An 18,952-nucleotide genomic window follows, 5' to 3' on the forward strand; every position below is an offset into this window, starting at 1 on the left:
CGAATCATGATTGAAAACAGACACTTTATTTTTGAAAGAAAATATTTGATCCAGTATTTTTTTTTAAAGACATGAATATTAGCTATTGTTTTTAATATTCATTAATATAATGACGGTGCAGCAAAACCGTCTTTGAAGAATGCTGATCCTGGGTTTCCATGGTTACTAGCTAAATTGCGGTGCGTCCTTTGAAGTTGTGTGGCCAGAAAATGCTATTTAGCAAACTAACGTTAGCTAATTTTATTTAACTTTGACAAAGAAAATAACCATTGAAAATACTGAGACGAGTTGCCTACCTGGTGTATCTACCTCTTATGTCATCTTTTGAGGCATTCTCGGACTCAGAGTCTGAAAACATGGCTATGAAGACTCGCCGGTCAGGCGACCAGACCCAATTTTGCCCTGAAAGTGACGATGGGGAATTGTTAAACTCAACCAAAGGCATCCCGAATGATGCAAAGGATAAACGCGTTTTATTTGCCCGTCATGTCAACAAACGACAGGCACGAAAATGTGTTTCTCATAACTGCGTTTTGCAAACCAAAGATGACGGGTCTGACTCTGCTTTTATCCGAGATAAAGTAGGCATAACTGTGCGATATTTTATGAACATTGGAATCACAGTCATTCTTGGTAAGTTTCAATATTTGCCTCAACTATAAATGTACATATTAACTAATTATCAGCCTATGACTGAGCATTTATTATTTTGATGACAAACCTGTGTGCGTCTTTTTGACAGCTGTCTTGGCTGGACTTCTACATTGGTAAGTTCATTATCCAGGTACTGTATGTTGTTATAACCTATCTAGTAAGCCTCAGCAGCCAATGCTGGCCAGATGCAGAAATGTGGATGTAATTAGTCTAAAGGATTAGGCCTATACTTCATTCAGTCAAGTCATTCAGTCTGACAGACAGACACTTCCCCTTGCTGATGTGATGTCTAAATCTTTGTTTAGGGCTCATCTAACAAACCTCTTTGAAAATGACAAACACTTTTCACACCTATCTTCAATTGAAAAAGAAATGGCTTTCCGCACTGAAATGGTAAGAGGAATGTTGAGATGGGCCAATTGTAACTTACATTTAACAAATTTCCCTCCTGTCCCTCACTGCTTCACACTTCTGCCATCCCAAGGGGGCTTTAGATTTGACATCCTGTGTTATTGAAGAAATTGACACATTGTTACAAAAATAGGCTTATCTGCAATTTCAGCATCCAGTTCACTCACATGTTGGTTTTATTTTGCAGGGTCTGTATTATTCCTATTTCAAGGTCTTCATCAATGCGCCATCCTTTTTGCATGGGCTCCGCCTGATCATGAACGACAGGTTCTCTGAGTACCCTCTTGTGATCAATGCTCTGAAGAGGTTCAATCTGTACCCAGAGGTACAGTAGGAGTTGGAACTATGTCATTATTTTGCAAGCAAGATTTTTGAATTTTGTAAATATGCAAATTATGACAATTCTTTATGTCACCAAACAAAGACAAATGAGAAACAATGGCTATCATTTAATTTGGCAGTGCAGTGAACATTGTATTGCTCTTGTAATGTTTATTTCGTTACAGTGTGTATTCCAGTGATCCCCTCTCTGTTGATAGGTTTTCCTTGGCAGCCTGTTTAGGATTTACACTGGCACCATGGACTTCTTTGGAATCCCCACCAAGGCATGTTGGAATGTCACCAGAGCAGATGGACTGAATCCAGTAGAGAGCTGTGAAGGTACAACTACTCCTAGAACATAACTGCGTTAGGCTTGGGCGATACCCCGGTATAAACGGTATACGGTATAAACGGTATATTTCGAAATACCGACGTATGATTTTGGGGTTGGGGGCTACCCCGCCTAACTATAACAAATCTAAGATGTGTCAATTAAATTATATCCAGCTCAGGGCTCCAGCTTTGCATTTGGTTTGCTAACTTGCTAGCTAATTGGCTAGATGTTAATAACAAGCTTCTTGGTTACAGCAGAGACATTCTAGCCTGAGTGCCTTGCTGAGTACAGTCTCTTTAGCTAACATTCCACTCCTTGCCACTCCTTGTCATTTGCAAAGACTGGCCTTTCTGCCATCTTCAAATATGAACATTCTATCATTAATGAGCTCGAGGAGAACAGGAGTTGATCCTGATTCGATAACCCTCACAGCTATCCTCCAATCACAACGATAATCCAAATATTGGAAGTCTCACTTTTTTTCTCCACAGAACATGTTGGTATCCGGTTGCTAAGCAACCATTTTTTGTTTGTCCAGATTAAACCAGTCTGTCAAAAAAATTGCTAGCTCACCTCTAAATTCTCAAGCTAAATACATAATGCAATTCCAACCACAAAACCTCGTTACCAAGCCTCAAAATACAACAACTTGCCTAGCTAACAGCTAAATGTTTGTTTTTGACTTTGTAATCATTCTAATTCTATTTTCAAGGCTCAACATGTTGTCATGGAAAATATTAATATTATTTCCAACAACCAATGAGCAACTCCACCATAAATCCAGCTGCATATTGAACGTTGAGATTTTCTCTTTGTCAATGACATGGAGTGGCAAGGAGTACTCGTGCACGACTCCAGGATTTTTGGAGTCGACTCCGAGTCCTGTAGTTGGAGTCGACTCTTGCTCGACTCCGAAAACACGCAGAAACGGATGCGTACACACCACCTCACTATTGCAGAGTCCAGAAGGAAGGCTACATTTGCATTCTTGAGGACTGACATGAGTATGATGCTGACCATTTGGTCATCAATTTAGCCTATAAAAGGCCTATTTTGTTTGAATATAGGTGATCACATGACATGGGATGATGCGGGGCACTACGCTGATAAATCTATTATTTGCAATGTTATAGCCCTATTCGGACGGGTATTACTAGAGACGTTGGTTTTGTAATTATTATGCAAGAATGTGCGTTATTCCAGAGGACGATTCACACGATACATTTCCCCCCCTGTAATTCAATTAAAAAAGATATATAATTTACTCTTATGACGGAAGCCTGGATGTTTTTATTGTAGGCGTGAAGATATTTGAAGATATTTCAACGACATAGGCTACACTGATGACTCGTGCTTGGCTGCCAAATGTATAGATGTCCCCATAATATTTAAATTGATGAAGTGTGATCATTATCATTATTTTAGCGATCCACGGTAGACGTCCTTCCTAATAACAATGCCCCTCTTCTTGCTGATTTGAGCTGCTGAAACAATATTTGCACTTGAGATGCGTTTATGGATGAGAAAGTGGACTTGCCATTTGAAAAAGTTTAGCGGGGATGCCCTGCTTTGCGATCTATTGCCTAGGACAGAGCTCTCCAACCCTGTTCGTGGAGAGCTACCATCCTCTAGGTTCACTCCAACCTTAATCTAGCCCATCTGATTCAATAATTAGTTGATAAACTGAATCTGGTTAGTTACAACTGGGGTTGGAGCGAAAAACTACAGGACGGTAGCTCTCCAGGAACAAGGTTGAAGCCCTGACCCAGGACATCAACAGCCAGTCAGGGTTTCATTAAATAGGCAATAGGCACAATACTTTTTATTGCACCTAATTAAACGGATGCATTTGGAGATGTTCACTGGCACTATGAAGAATAGCTTTGCCATACTCATTGATAGCCTAATATATACTTTTAATATACTTTTGGTGAATTTACGAGGCATTACTAGACAAGACATAACGAGATACAGATTACCAAAATATAGCCTATGCGCATGGTTCCGACAGTCTGTCTGCCTGGCCGGATCCTCTCTCTCCCTCGTTGGCTCGCCTGCTCTTTCTCTTCGCTATGAAAATGCTAGTGTGTGTTTGGTCTGTTGCTTGTAGAGTAGCTCAGACGACTCATTGATAGCCCATACTTTAGTGAAGTTGCGCGAGACATTGCAAGCCAAGACATTTCTAAATACAGCATTGCGATAGCCTATATAATTTGATTACCAATGCACGGTTCTGACTTTCTGCCTGGTGGCCGAAATGCCTATGCCTGGCTGTGTCCCTCCCCCCTCTCTCTCTCCATTGCTAGCTCACTCTTTCTTTGAGTGAAAGTTGCAAGAGTTTGTTCTCCAAGTAGACGACGGCAAGTAGTTCCTCCGTTACAAAAATACTGAATCTTAGGAGTCGATTCCTAGCGGAATCGAAGCTTGACATCCAGAAATGGGAGTCGACACCGGGAATCGACGGGCAAGGAGTCGAGGAATCGATTATTTTGGATTCGACTCCCCACCACTAGCAAGGAGTAGAATGTTAGCTGAAAAGACTGGTACGCAGACTATAGACATTCAATCCCCTCCTGGATCAAGATCCCTGTTGCCTAAATTGTTATTGAAATTTTTTTTATAGCGCCCCTTGTGTGCACTTCTGATAATACTGTATACCCTGGTATGGTACAGAAACGGTATAACGGTTTGAAAAGCTGGATACTGCCCAATCCTACTATGCATTGTAAATAACATCCTGTAGTAACATAGTGTGTCACACTGTCAGGACTGGGAGGCACAGTAAATTGACACCGTGAATATAATTTTATCCCACTTCTAGGCATGGGGGATGCAGCCTACTTCTATGTCTCCTGTGTCTTCCTGCTTAATGGGGTAATGATGAGCCTGTTCTTCCTCTACGGGACTTACCTAAGGTAAAGAGTTCTTAAACTGTTGTTGGTTTCTCACTAGCCTGGTCCCAGATCTGTTTGTTTTGTTGCATACTCCATGCTGTCATGTAAGCCATGACAAGGAGTGGCATGATGGCACAAACAGACTGGTACCCAGGCTAGTTTATCACTATGGTGTTCCATAAAACAATCGTCTTGGGTATCCATGCTGTTTTGGTGCCCCTTGCCACTCTAGGAGACAATCTGATGTTTTTTGGGGGGGTTTCTTTCCAGTGGCAGTCGTCTTGGAGGTGTCGTCACCGTCCTGTGTCTCTTCTTCAACCATGGAGAGGTGAGAGTTTCGCACTTTGGAGCTGTGTACTCATAGTGCAATCCATATGAAAGTTTCCTCACTGTGCAATTCATGTTTTGCAACTCTTATCTCCCTCACTAACTTTAAGCATCAGTTGTCAGAGCACCTTACCGATCACTGCACATGTACACAGCCCATCTGAAATTAGCCCACCCAACTACCTCATCCCTATATTGTTATTTATTTTGCTCTTTTGCACCCCAGTATCTCTATTTGCACATAATCTCTTGCACATCTAGCATTCCAGTGTTAATACTAATTGTACTGGACTAATTGGACTTCCTGACGGGCCGCCCCCAGGTGGTAAGGGTAGGTAACAACACATCTGCCACACTGATCCTCAACACAGGGGCCCCTCAGGGGTGCGTGCTCAGTCCCCTCCTGTACTCTCTGTTCACCCATGACTGCATGGCCAGGCACGACTCCAACACCATCATTAAGTTTGCCGACGACACAACAGTGGTAGGCCTGATCACCGACAACGATGAGACAGCCTATAGGGAGGAGGTCAGAGATCTGGCCGTGTGGTGCCAGGACAACAACCTCTCCCTCAACGTGACCAAGACAAAGGAGATGATTGTGGACTACAGGAAAAAAAAGAGGACTGAGCACGCCCCCATTCTCATCGACGGGGCTGTAGTGGAACAGGTTGAGAGCTTCAAGTTCCTTGGTGTCCACATCACCAACGAACTATCATGGTCCAAACACACCAAGACAGTCGTGAAGAGGGCACGACAAAGCCTATTCCCCTCAGGAGACTAAAAAGATTTGGCATGGGTCCTCAGATCCTCAAAAAATTCTACAGCTGCACCATCGAGAGCATCCTGACTGGTTGCATCACCGCCTGGTATGGCAACTGCTTGGCCTCTGACCGCAAGGCACTACAGAGGGTAGTGCGTACGGCCCAGTACATCACTGGGGCAAAGCTCCCTGCCATCCAGGACCTCTATACCAGGCGGTGTCAGAGGAAGGCCCTCAAAATTGTCAAAGACTCCAGCCACCCTAGTCATAGACTGTTCTCTCTGCTACCGCACGGCAAGCGGTACCGGAGTGCCAAGTCTAGGTCCAAAAGACTTCTCAACAGCTTCTACCCCCAAGCCATAAGACTCCTGAACAGCTAATCATGGCTACCCGGACTATTTGCACTGCCCCCCACCCCATCCTTTTTACGCTGCTGCTACTCTGTTAAGTAAGTATTTATGCATAGTCACTTTAACTCTACCCACATGTACATATTACCTCAACTACCTCAACTAGCCGGTGCCCCCGCACATTGACTCTGCAACGGTACCCCCCTGTATATATAGCCTCCCTACTGTCACTTTATTTTACTGTATATATAGCCTCCCTACTGTCACTTTATTTTACTGTATATATAGCCTCCCCACTGTCACTTTATTTTACTTCTGCTCTTTTTTTCTCAACACTTTTTTTGTTGTTGTTTTATTCTTACTTTTTTTGTTTAAAATAAATGCACTGTTGGTTAAGGGCTGTAAGTAAGCATTTCACTGTAATGTCTGCACCTGTTGTATTCGGCGCATGTGACCAATAAAATTTGATTTGATTTGTAATTATTTTGCACTATAGCCTATTTATTGCCTTACCTCCATAACTTGCTACATTTGCACACACTGTATATATATTTTCTGTTGTATTTTATGACCTTATGTTTTTTTTTACCCCATATGTAACTCTGTGTTGTTGTTTTTATCGCACTGCTTTGCTTTATCTTGGCCAGGGCGCAGTTGTAAATGAGAACTTGTTCTCAACTGGCTTACCTGGTTTTGTTGAGATGAATGTCTTTTGATTGTTGCATACAGTGTATGTAAACTGTATCATAGATCATTATGGGGGTTGGCTGGTGGTGAGTGCTATCTTAACTCATGCTATATATTCCAGAGCACTCGGGTCATGTGGACTCCACCGCTGAGGGAGAGCTTCTCCTATCCCTTCTTTGTCCTGCAGATGCTGCTGTTAACATATATTCTCAGGTATATTCAGTTCACATGCCATTGATCTAAACTATTTACAACCATCTTGGGCTTCACCACTCTTTTCAAAGCCCTATCTTAGATAAATGAATATACACTGGTGTACAAAACATTAGGAACACCTTCCTAATATTGAGTTGCACCCCTTTTTGCCATCAGAACAGCCTCAATTCGTCAGGGCATGGACTAGAAGGTGTTGAAAGCTTCCCACAGGGATACTGGCCCATGTTGACTCCAATGCTTCCCACAGTTGTGTCAAGTTGGCTGGATGTCCTTTGGGTGGTGGACCATTCTTGATAAACACGGGAAACAGTTGAGCGTGAAAAACCCAGCAGCGTTGCAGTTCTTGACACACTCAAACCGGTGTGCCTGGCACCTACTACCATACCCTGTTCAAAGGCACTTCAATCTTTCGTCTTGCCCATTCACCCTCTGAATGGCACACATACACAATCCATGTCTAGATTGTCTCAAGGCTTAAAAATACTTATTTAACTTGTCTCCTCCCCTTCATCTACACTGATTGAAGTGGATTTAACAAGTGACATCAATATGGGATCATAACTTTCACCTAGGTTCACCTGGTCAGTCATGTCATGGAAAGAGGTGTTCCTAAATGTTTTTGTACACTCAGTGTATGTCACTGATTATTAATTAATTCAAATAATACTGTTGTCTTTGTACGATTTTGTAGGCATTCCAACCCTGAAAGAAGATCCTTAGTAGCTATTGGTGCTTGCAATGTTTTGTTCCTTCTTCCTTGGCCATTTGCCCAGTTTGTTTTGCTAACTCAGGTAAATAAATCCACACTGAGGTAAAAACACATGCCTGGAAAATAGCCTGGTAACATTCCTGTGGATATACCAGTCAATTTACAAGATTATGTTTATGTACTGAAGATCCTCAGCTGTACAATAATCGTGACAATGAATTGAAATGCCTATGTTGTCTGTGTCTTCAGGTTGCATGCCTGTTTGCCTGTTATTTTATGGGCTATCTCTCCACTGCCAAGATGAAATCACTACTTGTTGTGCATCTGGTAAGTATTACTACTGAATTGATATTTAGGCATAATCATCACAGGTTTAAGACTTAGAAACATACTAGTATCTGCTATTTTTGTGAAATGATCATAGAACAGTTCCAACATGAACAATGTTCATCAATTATTTTTATTTGCTGAACAAAAGTTATTTCTCCTTTCAGACTTCATTTGCCATCTGCTTTGTCTTGCTGTTTGGGAATTTGGCACTTTTTACATCTTTTTACATTTCTTCCCTCGTTGCTGGCTGGGTGAGTAGACTGGGAAATAGACTCCAATGCCTGAATACACAAGTGTCATTCTGTCACACCTCATTCCTGTATGGTGGTGTTTTCCAGGCCATCATCGCACTGCGAGATGATATCACAAGAGTCTGCAAACCTGGAATCGTCACAATTGTATGAAATCCTGTTTGAATAATTGTTGTTTATAATAATGTTAGTTATTTAGTTACATGCAGGGGTTAATTGGTGAAACTACGTTCCTCAGAATTGGCCATTTTCCCATGACCTTTTATAAGATAAATATATTGAATTCCCATGGTATTATACCATCCCAAGGGTCTCCACTCTATACCCCCAATCGTAACATGCAATTACACAGCATTATTTAGTGGCAGAGTGCGACATATTACAGGTTTTGAGTGTTAACTTTTTCCTCTAAATCCTCAGCTTGTCCAAGGTATTGCCTGGTTTACCTCTACTGTGCTTCTCAAATTCTTCATGTCGTTCATCCTCGGAGTATCCAATGATGTAAGTTCTTAGATGAAAGTCTGTTCAGCATGATCTCAACGTGGGCTATGAGTGACCCATGAAATAAAAATACAATGTTATTTGTTCCCCACAATGTATTCCTCCTCCCTTTCTCTTTCACTGATGGAGTCTACTCATTTAATGTCATTCTCACACTTCCTGTTTCAATGTTTCCATATGAAGGTGTGAATGTCTGCATGACTTTAACATCATCGTGTGTTTCTCAATTTTTCCCACAGGCTCACATTGGCAACTTGATCAGATCCAAGTTGACCAACTACAAGGATTTCCACACGTTGATGTGCACCTGTGCTGCAGAGTTCGACTTTATGGAGCTGGAGGTAGGTTTAATTTCATGAGTGCTGCCTCTGAGCTTACTTTTGACGGTACTATTTGGTTGTTGATTTTATTAATTTTTTATGGCTAAGTGTTATTTTTTTATACTGTATTCTGTTTCCAGACTTTGTTGGGATACGTTAAGACATTGATACTCCCGGTAAACATAGTTATTGTGGGCATCATTTCTGGAAAGGTGAGACACATTATTCTCGATTTTGGCATTGCTGCTCATTTAAGTCAATTTGAGTGTCTAATGTAGTATTATAAATAATTCCTTTGAAGGCAATTAAAGAAGTCTGGAGATCTCTTAGGCGCGAAATAATTTACTCTAAAGAAGACATCGATATTGACACTGAGCAGTAAGTAATTTCCAATCCAACAAGTCGCATTAAGTATTATATTCACTGGACACTAGCTCCACCTACTGTCTTTATGGTATACAGACAGACTGCTGATAGCTTCCTGCAACATTGTTGTGTTGTTTGTGACTCATGCAAACATCTTCTATCATATTGTAGGCCGGCACAGTTTGCTAATGGGGAGGTAAGCCAACTTAGCTACTTATTTTCACTTTCAAACCAACATCACAGCCCATATTAGCAGCAGTTTTTTGCAGCTATTTTCCTTGAAGGCACAATGACTCGTGAATCATTACAGCGCTCATAACTTCCACTGTGTTTCCCTGCCTGTGTGTGTGTGTGTGTGTGTGTGTGCGCGTGCGTGTGTCAGATGGTGTACCATAGTCTGCAGCTGGTGGTCTTTGCCGTGCTGGCGATCTTGGTCATGAGAATCAAACTCTTCCTGGCCCCGCTCATGTGCCTCATGGCCTCCCTGATCTGCTCTAGACAGGTGAGACGTCTGTAGACAGACACTGACCGAGACAAACAGACAGACAGACATGGAGAGACAATAGAAATCACATGGGTCACTTTCCATTTTCTTTAATTGACCTCCCTCATACCAGCTATAGAAGCTATGCTGAAACAAATGAATATCTTATTAGTACTCCACCATAGTCAGCATTAGGGTTAGTAACTGGACTTTGGTCCAGGCAGTCAGAGCACATCATAGTGAAAACATCCCCCAAATCAAATGTCCTTGTGAATGGATTTATAATAATGTCTATAATAAAGACTGTCTGATAATTGATCTACGTTGGTTCTTCATTGATCTACCGTGGTCCTCTGTAGCTCAGCTAGTAGAGCACGGCGCTTGTAATGCCAAGGTAGTGGGTTCAATCCCTGGGACCACCCATACACAAAAAAAATTATGCACGCATGACTGTATGTCGCTTTGGATAAAAGCGTCTGCTAAATGGCATATTATATGTTCTCCAATGCTCCGCAGTTGTTTGGCTGGATAGGGGAGCACTTCAAGCGCCACATCACTGTGTTTGGCATCCTGTCCATCATGGCCATCCAGGGCGTGGCCAACTACCAGAGCCAGCGAGGAATCGTGGGAGACTTCAGTAACCTGCCTCAGGAGCAGCTCCTGGAGTGGATCAATGCCAACACCATGCCCAGTGAGTCATGTAATGTTACGACTTATTCCTAGCGTGTGCTTTTCAGGGGCCAGAGATTAGTGGGTATACAGTAGAAGGTTGAGCTAGTTCAGTTGCTGCTAAGCTCTGTAGATGCATTACTATCTAGGATAGATCTGAATTAGTGTAATTATTGTAACGCAAAAAAATAAAATAAAATTGTATTTGTGTGTGATCCAAGATGCTGTGTTTGCTGGCTCCATGCCAACCATGGCGAGAGTGAAACTGTCCACTGGTAGAGCCATCGTGAATCATCCCCACTACGAGGACACTTGGCAGAGGTAAGACTGTTACAATTCCCCTATGGGTTATGCATTGCAGTAATATCTGATGAGGCACAACCCATTGTGTTTGTCAGTAAGTAACGTATAATATATTCCCACAGGGAAAGGACCAAGTTGGTGTACACCATGTACAGTCGGAAACCGGCCAAGGAGGTGAAGAGGAATCTGATGCAGCTGCAGGCAGACTACTTCATCCTGGAGGACTCCTGGTGTAACCGACGCTCCAGGTAAACAGGGTGGTATTATTAAGCATACCATAGCAAAACGTTTTGCCATAGAAAATTAAAACACGTTTCTTATTGGCCACTTTCCCTCCCCATTTCAGTCCATTTACTTCCTTTTGGTGCCTAATGAACAAAGCCCTGTAGTACTATGTTCTCTCAATCTCTGATTCCCATCTAACTGTGCTATACTTCACAGGCCAGGCTGCAGCATGCCTGAGATCTGGGACGTGGAGGATCAGGAGAACAGAGGAAAGTTGCCGCTATGTACCCTACTGTCCATCGACTCCCGGCCTCACTTCACCACAATGTTCCAGAATAAAGTCTACAAAGTGCTGAAAATCCCCAAAGATGCCAAATAAAACCTTTAATATAGGGATATCATTTTGATTAAACATGTTCAACTTCAATTTCCTTAGTCTGTCTTAAAAAAAAAATCTCTACAGGATAACGCCTTTATATCTCTTGAACACCTCTGTGTATTGTGCACTGTGTACTTTCACATGCTGATGGGGTGCTATGTGCCTGGGTTAAATATGCAGATTGAAATAAGACATTTACACACTTTTTATTGCTTTCCATCAACAAAGTTTTTAAAAAATAGTTTCCATCCTATGTTATTGTATTCAACAACATTACAGGATGATTTTCTGTGCAGCAGTAGTAAGGTCAGTGTAATACATGGTCCTAAAGTGGTCCCTGGTAGAGCATGGTGCTTGTAACGCCAGGGTAGTGGGTTCAATTCCCTGGACCACGCATACATAAAATGTATGCCCGCATGACTAAGTCGCTTTGGATAAAAGCGTCCGCTAAATGGCATATTATCCTAAAGAACACCCTGTTTCTATGGTGCAGAACAGCCATATGTATATTATCTATGGTACAGATCATATAATACACATGGAATCCATTGCACTGCAATACCATTTGTGTTCTACATTGAGTTGTGGTACCTACTGCGCACGTATAGGATCACAAATACCAAAACAATATTTGTAATGACTCGAAATAGCCAACATTTTATCTGAATTCTGTTCAAACTAAAATTATTCAAATTAATCCATTTATATTTGTTTCAAAAACAATGTTTGGAGAAATGTACCAGATTTTTGTAACTTTCACCAGTGATATTAAAGCTGCAATAATTCAGTGTAAATTCACTGATTTTGCATAAAGAAGAACATCCATTGATTACAGTACATTACAGTTCTTACTATTTGTGAACAAACACTACATCTGTGACATAGAAACATACAGTACATATCTTGACCGAAAATGGGTACGATGAAGTATTAATGATATTTGTAACGTTATTAATCAGTTCAGTTGCCGGTTTGGTTGAAGAGGATATGATTTTCACTAAAACATTCAGATCACTACTGCTGTGTGTGTGTGTGTGTGTGTGTACTACCTGAACATATTTACTATACTATGTCTACAGTATGACTAAATTACACAAAGAGCATTCACAAGGCACATAAGCTATTGTCTGTATAATCAACTACACACTAATATAGTCAATAGAGCAGACACACAAAGTGGATGGGGTTTGACAAACTCCCCTTAGACAGCTCAATAGAACCATCACTCCAGACATTGCATTGTACTCAACACAAGTCTATTATTGCTAAAACAGGAGCATGTGTGCTAAGCAATGCAATACATTTTACAGATCTTTTTTAAAATATATATATATATATATTTGAAATATCTGTAATACTGAACATACTGATGATACGTTTTACATGTGACACAAGTATTAAAACATGTGAAGCATAAGTTGTACAATACTGTGTGAATAGAACTTTACTGCACAGAATAACGTTGTGCATTGCTATTAGAAGAAATCTGACGGCACAGTAATTTTTTTTAACCTTCCTGTTTATCAAAAATAATTGTCCCAACAACAGACAAATAGTTATGCCATTGAAATACGGTATGAGTAGTGAGACAAATTATGAGGGTAAAGAACTTCCCACAATCAGAAATCATGTTGATTCCTGAGTCGTTACTTTTTCTAGACATTTGAGCAGCAGTTCTGTGGATCTTCAGATTCAATGTTTTTAACTCAATTCAGGCCTGTGCACTAATTCCTACTGGCAAAGAAATCTAAAGTGCTTATTGTAATATTCATTTCACTTCCTTAACCTTAAATTATTATTTTTATTATTATTGTCCATTAAAACATCAAAAGCACACAATTCCACTAAAACAGCACAACAGTGACATTCACTTTTTAAAAAATTATAAGCTGAACAACTTGATCTGAGCAGCGATATCAATACTGAGAATACAACTTGCAGAGTATACAGTACGGATTCAGTACAGGGGCAGTGAAAAGATGTTGCCACTCCAACCTTTCTGTCAATGTTTCACAACCAAGAAAGATTATGGGGTATAGTCGCCTAAATGTATATATTCTTCTTTTGGTTTGCAACAGTTTAGATTTAGATTACCAGTGATATGTAACCAGTTTGCACTGATGAAATCACAGAAATAACAACCTGAATAATGGCTTGAGTGACATGTGCTATTGTAGCTGGTTTGTGTATATTACCTTTTGTAAAGTAAATATATATTATTTGTAAGAATTCTTTTTGACAGAGACCAGAATAGCTCACACATGACGTGTGCTAAAAAACAGGATGTACATGTGAATCTCTTAAAAAATGTTACAAAATATTGCTTAAAATTGTAATGAGAAAATATACCTTTTAAAATTAAGTAAATTCACGCATACATGACAAACGAAGAAAGATTCCGCATCAGTGTGGCGGTGGTGGCCCCATCCTTTGGCATCTGTGGCAGTGGGTGGGAAATGATTGGTTGACATGGGGTTTGGACCCAAAATGGTGGGGGTCTGTGGGCAGTGTCAGTCTGGTTCATTCATATCCCAGCAATGTGCTCGCCACTGCAGGGCAGTCAGTCCTCTGTGCACTGGGGGGCCTCAGGATCCCCAGAGCTACACTGGACCACTGGAGGTCACTGGAGCTCAACTGTTGACCCAGCAGACCCACAAAAGGGGCTTCTCCAGAGACCAGTCTGACTTCTCTGCTCCAGGCCTAGCCAGGGTGGCCCTCTGTGGGGTTGGGGGGGGTTGTTAGGACAAGGTCTCCTCCATCACAAGGCTGTCTCCAAGGCTGAATTCTGCCCTCTTGCCTCGGTGGTGTCTATATTGACTCTAACACAGGCCACCTTCTCCTGGCTGCCAGAGACAGAGACAAGGGAGGGAGATAGATGGGAAGAGAAGCATCAGTGGGCTGGTTGTGCTGTGCTGGGCCAGGATATCAATGTGTAAAGGATGAGCAGGAAATGTGTTGCTGATTTAAGTGCATTGCTGTCTAGAAGAATGCCAGACGGAGATGCTAAAATTTAACTCAAAGCTCATACCATGCTCTAAGAATATGCAGTTGTTAACACCCTAAACTTGAAGATGGTGAGCTCATGTGTTAAAGTATGTTGTTCTTAACCATTATAATTGGGGTAAAAGGACAAAATGTGTCAGCATCGTGTTAGATCCTCAGGACGTTAGAACCTCAGGGCAAAGCCTCTTGAACGCTTTGCTTTTATATGCTGTAATGTAATATATTACAACATGCATTCATATATATTGTAATATATGAATGTATCTGTAGGCAAATACAATATTCAATATTATGTTTTCTGCAAACATCCACACAAAATTCAGATTTCACAACATACATTCAACTGAACATTACGCAAGTTATGACACAGCAAAAGCAATAACTTAATATTTGCATTACATAAGAATGGATGCATTGTCCTTGTCATACCTATTAATTAATGGGCTAGTAACATAATTAAGTAGACTAGTTTGTTATATTGGATTAGAATAGTCACTGAATATAATATAATTATATGATCTATAAGGGGTGAGTTATCGATATGATCTTGTCTTAGTGAGATTTCAGTAGACCTGAGGTGTGCCTGGAAAAAAGCTCCTCCATTTTTAGGAGAAAGAGGGGGGACAGCTAAAGGCGAGTCATTGTCGGCATAGCTACCTTTGGCTACGCTTCATAGATGGGCCGAAGTCGGCGCTCATCGCCACTGCTTTGCAAGCCCCGCTTTTGGCCATTTCCTCAGAGATATTAACATTGCTGAGGTCACATGAGCTACATGCAGCGAGGAACAGGACGGTCAGAACAGGGGACAGGAGACAGAGATACATGCATATGGATAAGGTAAACAAACAAAAGATTGAAGCACACAGGGCCACTTGGCAGCAGTTCTCTGTCATTGTATCTTGCACAAAAATGATGTGCTGGCTTATGTGTAACAATTGCTCTGGAGGCAATAGTTACTCTTGGGACAATGATTGTCTGGGCTGAGTTCTCTATGTAATCAATGTGTACATTAGTCATTAGTATTCACATGGTTTTAGAGCCTTTTTACCTTTCCATGATACTGTGGAGCATTCTGTATCATCATAGCAATCCCCCCCAAAACACAAACATAACAAGCAGGGAGTGTGTTTTCAATAAAAAGGCATGATCTACAGGTATAGTAAATAGCCAAGTTACGATTTTGGCCATGCGCTCATTGATGTTACTGTATATTACTGAGTAGGGTTAAAACTCAGCACGTGGGCTGGATATATCAGACACCCACCCCTACCGCCTCTTCATCCATTGGGAGGGTATGAGCGATTATTCTGTATGATCTGTTCAAGATAAACACATTACAGAACTAACATCATCACTGTTACCTTTACATGCAATACCAAGAATGTAGAGATGGAGAAAAATTATAATACCAAAACAAAATCATATCATAAAATCATAGAAAGATAAAGACAAAGCGTGTCCTTCATTTAGCTATCCAGTGTAATGGATTGTATTGTACTCTGGTTGTATGGTGGGCAGCACTCACCTCCCTGACAGAGTTTTGACTGGGATCTTGAGCAGGTTCCCACCGTCATAATGGACTTTCACAGCATTCACGCCCACCTGCTCTTCTATGAGCAACAAAGCCTGAGCCTCCTGGAACCAAGGGGACAAGCAAAGAATTACAATTGAGTGTAGTCAAATTTCCATGGTCTGAGCACCTTTGCCTGTTCTAGTAATTTGATTTCTGTGGGGACAAGTCATGTTAGCGTGCTAGACAGTGAATGTTGTCTGGGAACTAAAGGCTTTAAAGTGCTACTGTGTGTTACCCGTTTCTCCCTCTCCTTCTTCTTCTTGTCATCCTCTTTCTTCTTCTTGCTCTCTGGCATCAAGTCGTCCAGATAGCTGAGCTCCCTCTTGGTAAAGAAAAAGTCCAGAAGCTTCCGAATGAAGACGAGGGCCAGCACCTTTAAGAGAAAATAGGATATTTTAAGGGAGAGAAAGGGAGTAAAAGGACCACAGAAACTCATACAGAAGGTTTTAGATATTTTCATGTTCACAAACCCCCTTGTTGTTAGACAAGATATCACGTTTCTCCAGTTTGTAGATGTGGAGAGTGATAATACCATAGAGAGATGGAATGATGTTAGTATTACTATAGAACATTTATCTCTATGGGTATTACCATAATTGGGAATACGACGGCGGCTGCGGAGGCCTTGATGACCCACAGCAGTATGAGGCAGGTGAGCTGCACCAGGGTGAACACATGGACCTTCCACAGGGGAACGTAGCGCAGGTAGATCAGGTCAGGCTGGTGCTTGGCTGGCATACCAAACAACTTGATACGGTCAAAGAACTAAGAGAGAGAGAGCCCCGTTCATTGTTCATTTCATATTTTAGTCAGGAAACACATGAGATTAAATAGTTTAAATGTGATGACGTTTTCTTGATAAAAGAGAGTTTAATTACAAAGGAGTAAGCTCATCATTACAGACAAGGCATTGCATTGCTTTACTGTTAAAGATTAAAAACTATGATCATATCTTCAATCAATCAATCATATCTTGAACAAATCATTGAATATAATCTCACCTGAATGCCTTTGAGTGAAGAGGCTCCCATGTAGAGGAAGACCCCGTATAGCACTGGCATAGGAATGAACTGGAGGGTGGGGGAGAAGTTGAACATACAGTATATCATAATAATAATAATCATCATCATCATCATCATCATAAATTATATGGGATTTAAACTGCCTTTAAATATTCCATGTCAACATTTCAACTGTAAGGTGAATATACAGTAAAACAGTCAAACTGCTTATCATTCACATTGCCTGTCATGGCATTGGTTCCAGCACCCATTGTCTTATAAAAATAAGATGGCTTATTAATATAACACTTTCCTAAAACCCAAAGAGCTGTCACCTTGAGTGCGGAGGTCATGAAGACAGAGCAGCCCATGAGGACAAAGATCATGAAGCCGGTGACCCTCTGCTCTCTGATGCCCAGGAACTTGGGCTGTTCTCCTGGGGCCGAGCAGCCCGACTCCACCTTTAAATTTGATTAGATTACATTAGATTAATATTTATTATACTCAGAGAAATACATAATTTTTTCAGACTTGTACATTAACATAAAAAACAAACCCATAACTCATCACTTAGACCAGAATTGTCAAACTTAATTCCTGGAGGGCAGAGTGTCTGCTGGTTTTTGTTATTTCCATTTGTGTCCGGTTAAAACCTAGACAACCAGGTGAGGGCAGTTCCTAACTAATCGACGACCTTAATTGATCAATCAAGTACAAGGGAGGAGCAAAAAAACACCCTCCAGGAATTGAGTTTGACACAGGTGACATAAACAAAGACTAAACAAAGACCACAGCAGGCTGCCAACCTTGAGGCTGTTGACGTGGGAGATGGAGAGCACGGTGGCAGCTACGAACCAGGGCAGGCCCATGATGGAGCACACACCCAGCATTACCGCCACCACCAGCAGGTCCAGATGGTAGCCACAGCCTTTCTACATGACGGAGAAGAGGGGGAAAACAAGGGGGTAAAAGAAGAGGATAAAAAGCCATTATACTATAGTTGGACCACCAAATTGTACACAGTGAATACATTTCATGAAAACACTAGCTATATTCAACACAGTGAATGATAATATAATGGACAGAACAGGGTGACAGAATCTTTGTAAAAATGTGTCTGTTCCACCTTGACAGTGGAAATGGAGCCTGTAGAATTCATAAATCTATGCCATAAACCAGCATTTGCTCACCTTGAGCTTGTGCTCCTTGCGGTTGATGATGACGGCGGTGATCTGCTGGTCCATGAAGATGAGGATGGTACAGAGCAGAGCAGGCAGCGCCGCCACCAGCAGGGTCCACCAGGGGTTGGTGCCCAGCGGGGAGATCAGCCAGCCGCGATGCTTGGAGGTAGGCTGTAGACCAGACCACAGAGTTAGCTTTTAAACTAATGCTAATAGCTTGCAGTCAGGGTACAGTGTTCGCTAGCAAGAGCTTGTAAGTTCAAGTTTATTTGTCATTTGCACAGGAACACATGGTGTACACAGTACAATGAAATGCTTGAAGGTTCACGTCTCAACAATGCAACAACAATAACGATAGAAAAATAAAGTAATAAACATGAATTAATAGAATAGAAGCTCAACGGATAACATTTTAGCAGAAGTATAAATACAAGGAAAGCACTCAAACGGATTGGCATTACAATATTTACAGGGAATGGGGATATGGAGAGCAAAGTGTTTTGTGCAATATTAAATAGAAGTCCAACAGCAGTCGTGGTGTGTGTGGCTTTGAGTGTGTTTGTGGGAGTGTGTGTGTGTTTTTGTATATGCATATGAGAATAACATTGACGTATACACTGACACGATGACGGAGTTCATCAGGAAGTGTATAGGGGATGTTGTTCCCACTGTGACGATTAAAACCTATCCAAACCAAAAA

General features: G+C 41.3%; 2 protein-coding genes across 5 annotated transcripts in view; one reads left to right on the top strand and one right to left on the bottom strand.

Moving 5' to 3' along the window:
• The first annotated feature begins 2,524 nt into the window (after window positions 1-2,524).
• On the top strand, window positions 2,525-11,542 carry LOC121586331 (probable C-mannosyltransferase DPY19L1). The gene is made up of 18 exons (XM_041902944.1): window positions 2,525-2,724; window positions 4,542-4,635; window positions 4,885-4,942; window positions 6,863-6,954; window positions 7,649-7,748; window positions 7,916-7,993; window positions 8,161-8,247; window positions 8,335-8,394; window positions 8,668-8,748; window positions 8,988-9,089; window positions 9,209-9,280; window positions 9,370-9,446; window positions 9,606-9,630; window positions 9,817-9,936; window positions 10,435-10,609; window positions 10,809-10,908; window positions 11,013-11,138; window positions 11,332-11,542. The coding sequence occupies exons 1-18, from the start codon at window positions 2,544-2,546 to the stop codon at window positions 11,492-11,494; spliced, it is 1,791 nt and encodes a 596-aa protein (XP_041758878.1). The 5' UTR covers window positions 2,525-2,543; the 3' UTR covers window positions 11,495-11,542.
• A 2,679-nt stretch (window positions 11,543-14,221) lies between these two features.
• Window positions 14,222-18,952, bottom strand: part of LOC121586329 (sodium bicarbonate cotransporter 3-like) — a 117,036-nt gene continuing 112,305 nt past the window's right edge. For 3 of the 4 annotated variants that reach the window (XM_045226313.1, XM_045226311.1, XM_045226312.1), the window contains exons 18-26: window positions 18,262-18,423; window positions 17,878-18,003; window positions 17,407-17,532; window positions 17,072-17,140; window positions 16,662-16,835; window positions 16,306-16,443; window positions 16,023-16,132; window positions 15,155-15,265; window positions 14,222-14,337 (exon numbers count right to left, since the gene is read on the bottom strand). In XM_045226313.1, the coding sequence (XP_045082248.1) occupies window positions 14,253-14,337; window positions 15,155-15,265; window positions 16,023-16,132; window positions 16,306-16,443; window positions 16,662-16,835; window positions 17,072-17,140; window positions 17,407-17,532; window positions 17,878-18,003; window positions 18,262-18,423 (1,101 nt within the window). In that variant the 3' untranslated portion in view covers window positions 14,222-14,252. The remainder of the gene's footprint in view (window positions 14,338-15,154; window positions 15,266-16,022; window positions 16,133-16,305; window positions 16,444-16,661; window positions 16,836-17,071; window positions 17,141-17,406; window positions 17,533-17,877; window positions 18,004-18,261; window positions 18,424-18,952) is intronic. The other variant, XM_045226314.1, reaches the window with a different exon arrangement.

This window comes from Coregonus clupeaformis, chromosome 17 (assembly GCF_020615455.1).
Source record: "Coregonus clupeaformis isolate EN_2021a chromosome 17, ASM2061545v1, whole genome shotgun sequence".
NCBI classification, from domain to species: domain Eukaryota; kingdom Metazoa; phylum Chordata; class Actinopteri; order Salmoniformes; family Salmonidae; genus Coregonus; species Coregonus clupeaformis.